This window comes from Peromyscus eremicus, chromosome 8a (genome assembly GCF_949786415.1).
Source record: "Peromyscus eremicus chromosome 8a, PerEre_H2_v1, whole genome shotgun sequence".
Classification (NCBI taxonomy): Eukaryota; Metazoa; Chordata; class Mammalia; order Rodentia; family Cricetidae; genus Peromyscus; species Peromyscus eremicus.
This window is the reverse complement of record NC_081423.1, coordinates 56057780-56070690: the sequence shown is the minus strand read 5'-3', so window position 1 is coordinate 56070690 and position 12911 is coordinate 56057780. Positions and strand designations below refer to the sequence as shown.

The 12911-nt window shown below is 50.1% G+C and overlaps 1 protein-coding gene across 1 annotated transcript in view; it reads left to right on the top strand.

Moving 5' to 3' along the window:
- The first annotated feature begins 496 nt into the window (after window positions 1-496).
- The window catches only part of Spns3 (SPNS lysolipid transporter 3, sphingosine-1-phosphate (putative)), a 56811-nt gene continuing 44396 nt past the window's right edge, over window positions 497-12911 (top strand). The window contains exons 1-5 of the mRNA XM_059269497.1: window positions 497-707; window positions 4259-4324; window positions 9504-9640; window positions 11201-11352; window positions 11996-12062. Of these exons, the coding sequence (XP_059125480.1) occupies window positions 497-707; window positions 4259-4324; window positions 9504-9640; window positions 11201-11352; window positions 11996-12062 (633 nt within the window). The remainder of the gene's footprint in view (window positions 708-4258; window positions 4325-9503; window positions 9641-11200; window positions 11353-11995; window positions 12063-12911) is intronic.

Here is a 12911-nt window from a genome sequence, read left to right as displayed (position 1 = left end):
ATAAGCTGTCTATGTCTCCAGCTCCTTCTGTTATTTTGCTCTGTTCTTCTGGGCGGTTTTTCTCACCACCTCATCTTGTGGTCTCCTGGATAACCCCACCCACCTGTATCTGACCTGGCTCATGGCCCTGCTCACTGTCCATCCCTTGCTTGCACAGGCAGTCCAGTTTGTAGTGAGCAGGGCTTGGGGACACTCCTTTCATTTTCTCTTCCAGAAGCTTCCCTTCCTCACTGCAGCTGCTGCAGCCATAGCCTAGATGGAGGGACCACAGAGCTCTCCAGTCACTGGTGCAGCAAGGCTAGGAGGCTGAGAGTGATGAAATCCCACCCGCATGGCTGCAGTGTGCTCAGCAGGGCCCTGTGATAAGATGTCTAACAGTTACAGGGCCGCTGTTTTGAGGTTGGGAGGCTGGGAGCCCACAGGAAGTGACTTGGTGCCGAGCAAGCTTTGCTCAGCACCCGTCCTGACACAGAGGCAGCAGCTGGCACTGCTGGAAATGTCCACAGAGTGCGTCGATCCTTGGACAGGAGGGCCACAGGGCCAGGCCCTGAGTCCAGGTGGGCAGTATGGGGCCTTGGCTCCAGGTAGCTGTCTGCCGCCCTCTGAGTCTGCCTCCTGGAGCCTGCCCCGCTGGAGGGCATACTTGGCTGCTGCTGTTCTCTGCTACATAAACCTTCTGAACTACATGAATTGGTTCATCATCCCAGGTGAGGAGGGAAGGGGTGGTCCAGGGCACTATCTTCAAGGACCCCGACTCTACAAGCCCGTGACTGTGCACCCATGGTGGTGGCCTTCCTCCCAGCACCCTTTCTTCTCTTAGAGCCCATCTCTGATGGTTTCAACCCCTGTAAGTGGACTCCAATGTAATGGTCCCAAGCCAGAATGGGCCACAGTGTGTGTGGGTAGGGGCATAGGAGGTAGATGGCTGGGACTGCGCTCTGCAGCAAAGGCCTCAGGTTGAGGATGGAGCTGCAGGCAAGGTTATGGAGGGCAGGACAGCTTGGCCCAGCTCCCGAGTGAGAATGGTTCTTGCTGGACTGTTTCTGGGGCAGCTGGCTGCTGGCCTACCTTGAACAGTTTGCTTTCCTTCTTGTAGGAAACAGGGCACAACCTGCTTCTGTGTTCTGTCACTCACTTATGCATCCCTCTGTGACTGGACTCAACTTCCTTTCCTCTTCTAGTCATTCATTACATTCATTCATTCATTCAAACTCATAGTCAGCCCTTTCTTTAAAAAATTACTCTAATTTGTGTGCGTGCGTGCGTGCGTGCGTGCGTGTGTGTGTGTGTGTGTGTGTGTGTGCGATGCATGTTCCTAAGAGCTTGTGTGGAGCCGGGCGCACGCCTTTAATCCCAGCACTTGGGAGGCAGAGCCAGGTGGATCTCTGTGAGTTTGAGACCAGCCTGGTCTACAGAGCGAGATCCAGGACAGGCACCAAAACTACACAGAGAAACCCTGTCTCAAAAAAACAAAACAAAACAAAACAAAACAAAAACCAAAAAGAAAGAGCTTGTGTGGAGGTCAGAGGACCACTGTGGAGTCAGTGCTCTCCTTCTGCCTTTATGGGAGCTCCAGGGATTGAACTCAGGGTTCCAAGCTTGTTCAGCAAGTGCCTTCACAAGCTGAGCCATCTTGCCAGCCCTCTTTTGTTTTTTTGAGGCAGGTCCTCGTGTAGCTGAGGCTAGACTCAAGTTCACTCTATAGCTGATGATGATCTTAAGCTATTGATGCCTTTGCCTCCTGAGAGCTAGGACTACGGGCATGCCACCCCAGTGGTTTGTGTGGTTTTGGAGTTTGAAGCCAGGGTTTTTGTGTATGCTAGGCAAGCACTCTACTAACTGACTGACATCCCCAACTTCTGTTTCCTTTTTGTTTGTTTGTGTTTGTTTTTGAGACAGGGTCTTAAGTAAGACCAGGTTGGTTTTGAATTCACTACGTAGTTGAAAATGATCTTGAACTCCCAATCCTCCTGCCTCTGTCTCCCAAGTGCTGAGATTACAGGTGTGACACCATGCCTAGTCAACCTTTCCTTTTTATCATCCACTTGTTTCAGATTGAGCACTGTGAGCAGGAGCCTCTGGTAGGACTCAGGAGAAACTCAGATGTGCGGCTCCTACTGCAGGGACAACTGTCTCAAGGGGCACAGAAAGGAGCTTACCAATAACGACCATGCAAGGCGTGTGGGGTGTGTGTGTGTGTGTGTGTGTGTGTGTGTGTGTGTGTGTGTGTGCAGATGAGGGGGCTCAGGCCAGGCTGGGAAGTCTACTCGAGTAACTGCAGCTGCCGGTCATGCCCAAAGCCAGGATGCTGAGCATCACTCATGTGTTTAGAGTAGCCAGGAACCTCTGCGGAATGAATGGGAATCTGGGGCTGCAGACATTACCCGAGCAGGACTGTGTCTTTGAGGAGCTCAGAGGGACACAGAACATGTGCCCAGCTTGGTCTGATGTGAGACAGAGCAGGGTGAGTGCCAGCAGAGCAGCCCTGAGGATGCATGACTACAGAACTCTCACACAGGGACGGGTTGGCCTGGGCCTTGGGGACCGAGATGACTGGAAGGGACCACAGAGATGTGAATCAAGGCAGATGAGTGTAGGGATCAGAAGCGGCAAGAGGGAGAGGAAGCAGGAAGTAACCCCCTAGAGGGTGTTTGGTGCAAGATCACAGGCTTTTGGGATGCCAGCCTGGAAACCTGTGCTTTCTGGTCCAGGCAATGGGGAACCATGGGAGAGAACCTTAAGTGGAAGAATATAATGGGATTTGGGTCCTTGAAAGACGCAGGATGAGCTGGAGGGGGGAAGGTCAGTTCAGGGGCTATCAAAGGAGATCAGGCTGAAGGGGAGGAGGCCAGAATCTTAGTATGGGCCGAGTTGCTTGGAGGAATGGGAAGCTGAGAGACACAGGGCTGCTGGGAACTGTCAGTGTGCAGCGTTTTGAGCCTTAGCCCTAACTGTAGCGCTCTCTCTGCCCTGGGGGCACCCAGTGGGACTGTCAGACCCTAAGATCTACCTGCCTGGTTGCTTCCCCCTTGGGACTTCTGGTGGGCTGTGGTCACAATGGGGAAGACTTGGAGAAGTGAAACCGTGTGGGGGCTCTTAGGGACTGTTGGGGTCAGGCAGTGGTGTAGCAGCTAAGATTCTCCTGTGAAAATAGCACTTAGGAAGACCAGGGTGGTAGAGACCGGAGAAGAGCTGGCTTCACCCTTGTCCTTGAGCTACCCACAAGGTTGAGGAGATCACAGGAGACCCAAGGAGACTCTCCTAAAAATGGAAAGGAGTGCGCTCGGAGGACTTCTAGGTAGCTATTTTTTTCTTGCTAACTTATGTTGCATATTTTTCTTTCTCTCCAATGATTATGCCATCTGGTGTCATTAAAAGATGAAGAAGGGCTGAGGATGTAACTAAGTTGGTAGAGGGCTTGTTTGGCACGAACGAAGCTCTGGGCTCCATCCTCAATACCCCATAAAACTGGTGTGTGACACACACCTGTAATCCTAGTACTTAGGGTAGAGTCAGGAGGATCGGAAGTTCAAGGTCATCCTTGGCTACATAGAGAGTTGAAGGCCAGCTTAGGCTATCTGAGGATTTTTTTTTCTCAAAATGATAATGATTTTTTAAGGTAAAAAAGATATACAGATGTGTATGTTCAGCTGTTATGGTGATTGGGCTCAAACTAGATGAATAAATAAACTTTCCTACCTGGCGCCTTCATTCTTCGATCTTCATTCAGTGGCTGCTCGATATCATATCTGAGGGGTGAGGGGTGGGGGCAGGGCTTCTTGTAGGTGGGGCCCCATGTGGGGACTTTCGTTCTCCTTCTGTGATGCTGGATGGGGGAGCTGCCTCTGTCAGAATCCCAATCCTCCCTCCTCCCATTCCAGCTGGACAGTCTTGGGCGGGTGGAGTCTGTGTATCAGGAACAGTGACGGTCCCCCTCTCTTTTTGAGACAGCTTAGGCTGGCTTTGAAGTCTGCTGGCCTCAAACTCCTGATCCTCCTGTCTCCATCTCCTGACTGTGGCGCTCACAGGTGAGTGCTGCCAGGCCCGACTTTTGTGTGTGTTTGGGATGGGCATGGTTCTGCTGTCTGCTGCTGTTGCTGTGTGGTTGGACGAATGTGCAGGTAGGTGGAGATGAGGACAGTTGGCCCAGCTGCCATGTCCTGTGCTGTGCTGCTCATCGGTCCCAATCTCAGAGGAGGCAGCCTTGGAGGCCAGCTGGGTGGGTTACTTCCCATTAATGCTGTCCGTCTGTCCCTAGGAGTGTTACTGGATGTCCAGAAGTATTTTCACATCAGTGACAGCCATGCTGGTCTGCTGCAGACAGGTAAGGAACTGGGCTCTTTGGTCCTGGTGTGGTGGGTTCTGTGGCCAGCTCCAGACCCCTAGTCTTCCGCAGGACAGAGCTGGGGTCTGAATAGGTCCTGGAGCTGGAGTTAGCTGCAGAGTGCCCTGAGGGAGACAGGCTGGGGAAGGTTCCACAGAGAAGCAAGAACTCCCAGTGTGTGCTTTTCTCTCACAGAACTGAGAAATCTGACTAACTGGACTCATAGACAGGTAGACAGATAGACCTTGATCCTCAGGTGGGTTCAGAAGGGCTGTGGGCCACAGAGAATCTACTAACTCAGCATCAGGGAGCAGCCACAGTCCATTCCAAGGGGTTGGTTTATGGGATCATGAAGCACAGGTTAACCTTCCACGAAAGCTTGGGGAAGCGATACATACCTATGTGTATGCACACGGGGGCACACATGGTCACAGCACATGACACCACATGTACACTGTGGCTCCTCTCTGCAGCCTGCCCACCCCCTCCAATCGCCCATTGTCACACTTTCACAGCAGATTCTCAAACTGGATACAGGGACCCCGACTTTCCATGGACTGTGTGAACAGTCCTGAGAGATCTGCTTCAGACTGCCTGTCATTTTCTTAACATGATCAGTCTGGAAAAAAAAACCTGTGCCTGAGGGTTGGTCCCCTTTGTCATTGTCTCCCTCCCCTACCCCACTCCTGTACTGTCCGCTGTCTGTCCACTATCTGAAGTGGACAGAAGTACTAAATCAGTGTGCTCCTCTCTGTAAAACTCTGGGGTACCAAGCAAAGATGCTTGCTATGGCTTCTGCAGGGAGGCCTGGGGCACAGAGAACTCACTCACAGAAATGCTTCTATGGGCAGGTGGATCTCTGTGAGTTTGAGGCCTGCCTAGTCTGTAGAGCGAGTTCCAGGACAGCCAGGGCTGCACAGAGAAACCCTGTCTCAGAAAACAAAACAAACAAACAAAAGAGTGGTGGCTGAGCGGTGGTGGCGCACGCCTTTAATCCCAGCACTTGAGAGGCAGAGGCAGGGGAATCTCTGTGAGTTCAAGGCCAGCCTGGGCTACAAAATGAGTTCCAGGACAGCCAAGGCTACACAGAGAAACCCTGTCTCGAAAAATCAAAAAAAAAAAAAAAAAAATGATCTTCTCACCAAGTCACTCACCCCTGGCGAGGAGCCAAGCCTTATCTAGACAGCCCTGTTGGTGACTGTCTGCTATTTATCTATGAATTCAAGTTCAGAAAGGAGGTCTTGGTCTCTGGGATAGGTGTTAACACACTGCTTTTGATTTTAAAAAGACAAGACAAGCCGGGCAGTGGTGGTGCACGCCTTTAATCCCAGCACTCGGGAGGAAGAGCCAGGCGGATCTCTGTGAGTTCGAGGCCAGCCTGGGCTACCAAGTGAGTTCCAGGAAAGGCGCAAAGCTACACAGAGAAACCCTGTCTCGAAAAACCAAAAAAAAAAAAAAAAAAAAAAAAGACAAGCCACCAGTTTCCTCACAGTCTAACTTGATGGGTTAGTTTGGCAAAGCAGGGCTGACTTTCCCACTTGGGTTTCATGGCAGGCCTTTCCCATAAACTGAATGAACTCCATCTGCCCCTTAGAGTGCTTGATGGAAGTACTGTTTACAAAAATAAAGCCATCCCTCTATCTTCCAGGACAGCCAGGGCTGTTATACAGAGACTTTGTCTAAAAAAAAAACAACAAAAAACCATGGTGTTTGAAGATCCCCTAGTGCGTCTTCCTCTAAATTCAGGTCATCTCCAGATGACTTGGGATAGCTAATACAAATCTATGTAAACCATTGTCACAGCGTTTCATTTAGGGTCTAGTAAAAAGGAGAAAAACCTGTACAAAGTCAATATGGATGTAATGGCTTTTTGAACTACTTCAACTTCAGACAAAAGGTTTTATTTATTTATTTTTACTAAATTTGCATTTACATTTATTTATTTTTATTTTGCTTTTTTTTTTTTTTTTTTTTTTTTGGTTTTTCGAGACAGGGTTTCTCTGTGTAGCTTTGCGCCTTTCCTGGAACTCACTTGGTAGCCCAGGCTGGCCTCGAACTCACAGAGATCCGCCTGGCTCTGCCTCCCAAGTGCTGGGATTAAAGGCGTGCACCACCACCGCCCGGCTATTTTGCTTTTTGAGACAAGGTTTCATTATGTAGTATTGGCTGGCCTGAAACTCTCTATGTAGAACAGGCTAGCCTAAAACTCAGCAGATGTCTTCCTGCCTCTGCCTCCCAAGTGCTGGGATTATCAGTGTATACCACCATGCCTGCATTTAATTATTTTTAAGTATTTATAATTACTTTATGTGTGTGCATGTTCTGGGTGCATGTGTGTATATGTACCATGTGTATGCTTGATGCCTTTGGAAGTCAGAAGAAGGCACTGGAGCCTCTGGAACTGGAGTTAAAGATTGTTCTGAGCTGCCTGATGTGGGTACTAGGAACTGGACTTGGATCTTCTGCAAGAACAAGTGCTCTTAACTCTGATCATTTGTTTTGAGATAGGGTCTCATGTAACTCAGGCTGGTCCCGAACCCACCAAGTAGCCAAGAACGATCTGGAACTCTCGATCCATCTGCTTCTAGTTTCCCATAGCTGAGACTATAGATATGTGTCCCATGCCTGGCTGATAAAAATGTTTTAAATGTCAACTGAAATCATAGGAAGGAATAAGTAGTTCTCAAGGGAATGAAAACAGCACAGATTTATAACAACATCAGTGAACCAGCACTGCTGACACATGCTTCGGGAGGCAGAGGCAGGTCGACTCGATGAGTTGGGGGCCAGCCTGGTCTACAAAGTAGGCTCCAAGTCAGACAGGGCTGCACAGGGAGACTCTGTCTTGAGCACAAGAAAACAAATAAAACATCATTGAGGGCATTGGGCGTGGTGTATCCTTGTAATCCCTGGGAAGTGGAGGCAGGAAGAATCAAAGTTATCAGCTACACAGGGAGAGAGGCTACCTGGGCCTCGGACCATTTGCTCAGTGAGATACCATTTGTTTTTCATTAGACAGACAAAAATGAAATTCTAGTTCATATCAGTTGCTGACAAGAGTTCTAACATGCACTTGTATGCAAGTGTAAATTGATATAGTCTTTTTGGAGCCCTACTTTGGCAGTAGCTATTAAAATTTTAAACGCCATCTACACCGGAGATCACTCTCTGTGGAGTATTAGGTTGAACCATATTAAATTGCTGGTTTTATAGGTCAAAAGTGGCCTAATTTCCACAATTGCATATTGCTTAACCTAATACTACAGCAGGCCATGGGAAAGTGGGAGAGACTGGGACCTGAGCTGGGCATTCACTGGGCTCAGGAAATGTCAGTCATCTATGATCAGAGACTAGAATCCCAGGTTTTAGACAGAGCCCTCCTAAGTCTTGGCCCTTTGATGGTGGATAGGTGAAGGGGGAGGGGTTTTTAGGACTCCATTGTCTACCTGCTAGCTCTCCCGACCTGGAGGCCAGGACTCAGCATCCTGCAAGGGAGGAGGAGATTTTATTTTAGACCCAGACGTCATGAGTGAGTTTATCCATGTGCTACACAACTGGGCAAACCCAAAGCCAGGTCTCTGTTCTCACAGAAGAGCAAACACAGCACTAATAACTGCTTTGTTGAGTTTTAGCTTTTAAAAATATTGTTATAGCTGGGACAATGACTCATCAGTTAAGAGCGCTAGTTGGGCTGTGTGGTGCTGGCACAGGCCTTTAATCCCAGCACTCGGGAGGCAAAGGCAGGCAGATCTCTGTGAGTTCAAAGCCAGCCTGGTCTACAGAGCGAGTTCCAGGAAGTCAGGGCTATACAGAGAAACCCTGTCTCAAAAAAACCAAACCAACCAAACAAAAAAGAGCACTGGTTGCCTTTCCAGAGGACACAGGTTGGATCCCTAGCACCTACATGGGTAACTCACAGCCACCTATCTGTAACTTCAGTTACAGAGGATCCCACACCCTCTATGCCTCTGAGGGCCCTGCATACATGAAGTACACCTATATACATGCAGGCAAAACACCCATAAACACAAAACAATAGAAGTTTTAAAAAATTAAAAGGAACATTTTTATTACATTTAGTGTGTGTGCCTGTGTGTGTGTGTGTGTGTGTGTGTGTGTGTGTGTGTTTGTGTAAGTCACAATGTGAGTGTGGGGTCAGAGAACAATTTGCAGGAGTTGATATTGTTCCTGGGGATCGACCTCACATCTTCGGGCTCGGTGGCAGGACTTCTACTCATGGAGGCATCTCAGCTGGCCCCTCGCTTTTGTGGTTCTGAGACTAGGTCTTGCTGTGTAACCGAGGTTGCCCTTGAACCTCCGGTTCTTTTGTCTCAGTCTCCCTAGTGCTGGGATTACAAGCAAGCACCATGCCTGGCTTGATGGAGATGTAGCTGGAGATGTGGTTCACTCGGTAGGTGCTTGTGCGGGATGCACAAAGCCCTACCTAGGTTCTATTGCACTGCATAAAAGCGGGATGTGGTGACACACAACCTGGAGCACCAGCAGTCAGGAGGTAGAGATGGGAGGATCAGAAGCTCAAGGTTATCCTTGGCTACATAGCAAGTTCAAGGCCAGCCTAAGATACCTGAGACCCTGGTTTAGGCATAGGTGTAGGTGTGGAGAATAGTGTACGTTCTGAGGCACACCAGTTTTTCCCCCAGCCTCGGGCATCATCACTGGTTTGTATCCAGGTGCTTGTTTCAGGCTCCTCCTCTGCTGGTCCAAAGAACTGGCCTCCCTTTCCTCTTGCCAGCAGCAGGTGTGTGAGTGACAGATCAGATCCGTTCCTACACCTAAGCTCACAGAAGCCATGCATTCTTGCAAATCCAGAATGCTAGCTTCTACTCTGTGCTGGTGGCTCTACATTCCTTTTATGCTGCCTGAAGGAGAGGGTCAGCTTCCCAAGACTGGGGTGATGTGATGCTCAGAGGCCACACAGTAACATAAATCAGAGTTGAGATTTGGTCCATGCTCAGCGTCCTACACTCTGGCCTGTGGATTGTATAAGGGACCGGGAATGGGAAGCTCAACTTTTTATCTCTTCCTTCTCTTGCTCTGGGCCCACTGCCAAGGTGCCAGCTTGTGGCATCTGTGCCAGGCCCCTTCCCTGGGCCAGCAGGGCTGCCTGCCCAGCCACCCTCTTGGAAGACCCAGGTTGCCTCTTGTGTGTCTCTTCCAGTCTTCATCGGCTGCCTGCTGGTGTCTGCGCCTGTGTTTGGCTATCTGGGTGACCGCCACAGCCGCAAAGCCACACTGAGCTTTGGGATCCTGCTGTGGTCAGGAGCTGGCCTCTCCAGCTCCTTCATCTCCTACCAGGTAGGGCCCCAAATCCCTGCCCAGTCCCTGGGACCTTCCCCATCTGCTTTCTCCACGATCCAGTTGCCTCAGAGTTCCCTTCTGGCCTAAGCCAACTCAGGGATTGTTACCACCAGGACCAGGAGGGGCGCCGTGGGACAACCTCTGAGTAGGGAAGCTGTTAGACAGGTTTTGCTGTTGTTTTTGTTTTTGTTTTTATTTATTTTTTATTTTTTTTGGTTTTTCGAGACAGGGTTTCTCTGTGTAGTTTTGATGCCTGTTCTGGATCTCGCTCTGTAGCCCAGGCTGGCCTTGACCTCACAGAGATCCTCCTGGCTCTGCCTCCCAAGTGCTGGGATTAAAGGCATGGCACTACTAAACCCCACTATTGTTGTTTTTGAAACAGTGTCTCACTCTGTAGCTCCGGTTGGGTTGGTCTCTTCATGTAGAAGAAGCTAGTCTTGAACTCTCAGAAATCTGCCTGTCTCTGTCTCCCAAGTGCTGAAATCAAAGGCATGTACCACCATGTCCGCCTGACCCATTAGATTTTCTTTTTCTTTCTTTCTTTTTTTAATTTTTTTTTAAATTTTTTAAATTTTTTTAAATTTAAAAAAAATTTTTTTTACATTTTTTTATTATTTTTTATTTATTTATTTATTTATTTATTTATTTATTTATTTATTTATTTTGTTTTTCGAGACAGGGTTTCTCTGTGTAGCTTTGCGCCTTTCCTGGAACTCACTTGGTAGCCCAGGCTGGCCTCGAACTCACAGAGATCCGCCTGGCTCTGCCTCCCGAGTGCTGGAATTAAAGGCGTGCGCCACCACCGCCCGGCCTTTTTTTTTTAATTTTTAAAAGTTTATTTAACTTTATTTTATGTGCATTGGTGTGAAGGTGTCCAATCCCCTGGAACTGGAGTTAGACAGCTGTGAACTGCCATGTGGGTGCTGGGAACTGAATCTGGGCCCTCTTGAAGAACAGCCAGTGCTTTTAACCTCTGAGCCACCTCTCCAGCCCCTTTTTAATGATTTTTTTGAGATAGGGTTTCTCTGTGTTTTGTTGTTGTTCTTGTTTTTATTTTTTTGAGACAGGGTCTCTCACTATATAGCGATGGCTGTCTTATAACTTGATTTGTAGCCAAGACGGCCTCGAACTCACAGAAATCCACCTGCTTGGGATTAAAGATGTGTGTGCCACCACACCTGGCCTGGCCCGTTAGACTTTCTTAACAGGAGGCTTCCTTGCCCTCCATTTCACTTCCCTTTTTGGTGGGCTCTGCAGGGGTTGGGGGAGGTTGGTGTAACAGGTCCTGTCTTGGGAAACTGCCCTGGCTAGCAGAGAGCCAGAGGAAGGGTTTCCCCTCTGTTCTGAGCAGGCAGTGGCTATAAGCACCAGTAGGCCCACCCATGTGATTTTGGGAACATGGAGTTGGGGCGGAGGGATACTTGCCGCCCTGGTTCCTACCTCCTTCCCTATGGGCCTTTGTCATGAGGTCCCTTGAGGCCCTCTGTCACATCCTCTGGCCCCTGGTCCCACGGGAAATTTCTGGATCTCACCATGGTCTTGTGCCGGCTTATCCAGTATTCCTGGCTCTTCTTCCTGTCCCGGGGGGTCGTGGGCACTGGAGCAGCAAGCTATTCCACCATTGCACCCACCGTCCTGGGGGACCTCTTCGTGAAGGACCAGCGGACCTGTGCGTTGGCTGTCTTTTACATCTTCATCCCTGTTGGAAGGTTGGTATCGTTCCTGGGTCCACTTCCCCGAAGGTAAACCGAGGCTGAAGGAATCAGATAAGGGGCTGCATTGTGGGTAGGAGAGATCAACCCAGCAGGGCTGGGGTCTGAATCCCATTATTGCATCATCCCTTCCCCATCGATGCATCTCTCTCTGGGCCTGTTTCCTTGGCTGTAAATGGGGACAATGCTGCCACTCAGTGGGCTAGGGGGGAGGTTAGCAATGATAACTATGCTCCTAGAAGGAGTGAGAAGAGGCAGTGTGGCCCACTGGGGAGGGCAGCCCTGGGAGACCAGTGAGGAAGTGTGCTTTGTAGCCCTATAGGGAGGCTCCTGAGCTCTGACCCTCCTTTCCTGAACCTGCCTGACTCAAGCAGGGCTGGGCTTTGGAAACTAGGGGTGGGGTTGGTGGTGGGGTATGCAGCTCCTTATATGGAGGGACTGGTACAGTGCCTGGGCTAGGAGCCAGAGGTCACTAGGGGTCCGACCATGGGTGGAGTAAAACTGGGCCTTTCTCAGGGAATGGGCTCTGAGGCTCAGAGAACTGTCTCCCTGGGCAGGGGAGCCAGGTCCCTGCAGTCAGGCTGGCCGTGGGCCCTGCCTTCCACCCCTCACGGCCATCTCTCTCACCCCATTGTTGCAGTGGTCTGGGCTACGTGCTGGGGTCAGTTGTGGCGGATCTGACAGGGAACTGGCGTTGGGCCCTCCGAGTGAGTTCCACTTCCTTTTTGTTCCTCTGCTTTACCCCCTGGGCCGGCTGGGACTTTCCAGTCTTCTGTGGCCTTAGCCACTTGGCATAGGTACCTGGCGCCATGTGGGGTGCTGGATGTTGGTGATTGGGGCCCCATGGGGAATATGGGCTGTGGAAATTGTGACCTTGGGGTCAAATCCCAGCGGCTTAGTTTGCTAGCCGTGTGGCCTCAGGCAAAGTGCCTTCTTGTTTGGGGCCTCAACTTCCCTTGCTATAAAAGTTAAGGCTACCTATGGACTCTTTGGGCAAAGACTAGAGAATGTCTAGGCCAGACACTGAGCACTCCTGAGGACTGTCATCTGTGGTGACTTGATGGTAGAGTCAGGACAACTGAGAACATACCTGGGAGGCTCTGTCGGCCTGTGGCTCTCATTAGAACAGGGATATGGCTGGGCAGTGGGGGTGAAGGCTCTTAATCCCAGCATTCGGGAGGCAGGTGGATCTCTAAGTTCAAGGCCAGCCTAAAAAAGAACAGGGATAGACCACTCAAAAGAGGAAGAAACTGGGTGGCAGCGGGGCCTGGAGCTTGGTCCTGCATGCAGATCTCTGCTGAACTGTCCTGGAAGGCAGAGACAGAAGCCCGGGGCAGAAAAAGGCTTCAAGGAAGCTGGCCTGACTTGCCTTGAAGGAGAGCCTTCTCTGGTCTGAACTGTCTGAAGCTGCCCCAGGGTAGATAGTGAGATTCATGTCCTGTGGGCAGGGGTACCAGGAGAGGATGGCAGGGTGGGACTGGTGTGGCAGGTGGAAGCATGATCCAGGAAAAGGGCTTGTCTGAGTTCCCATTTTCAACGATCTCAGGCTCCCTGGT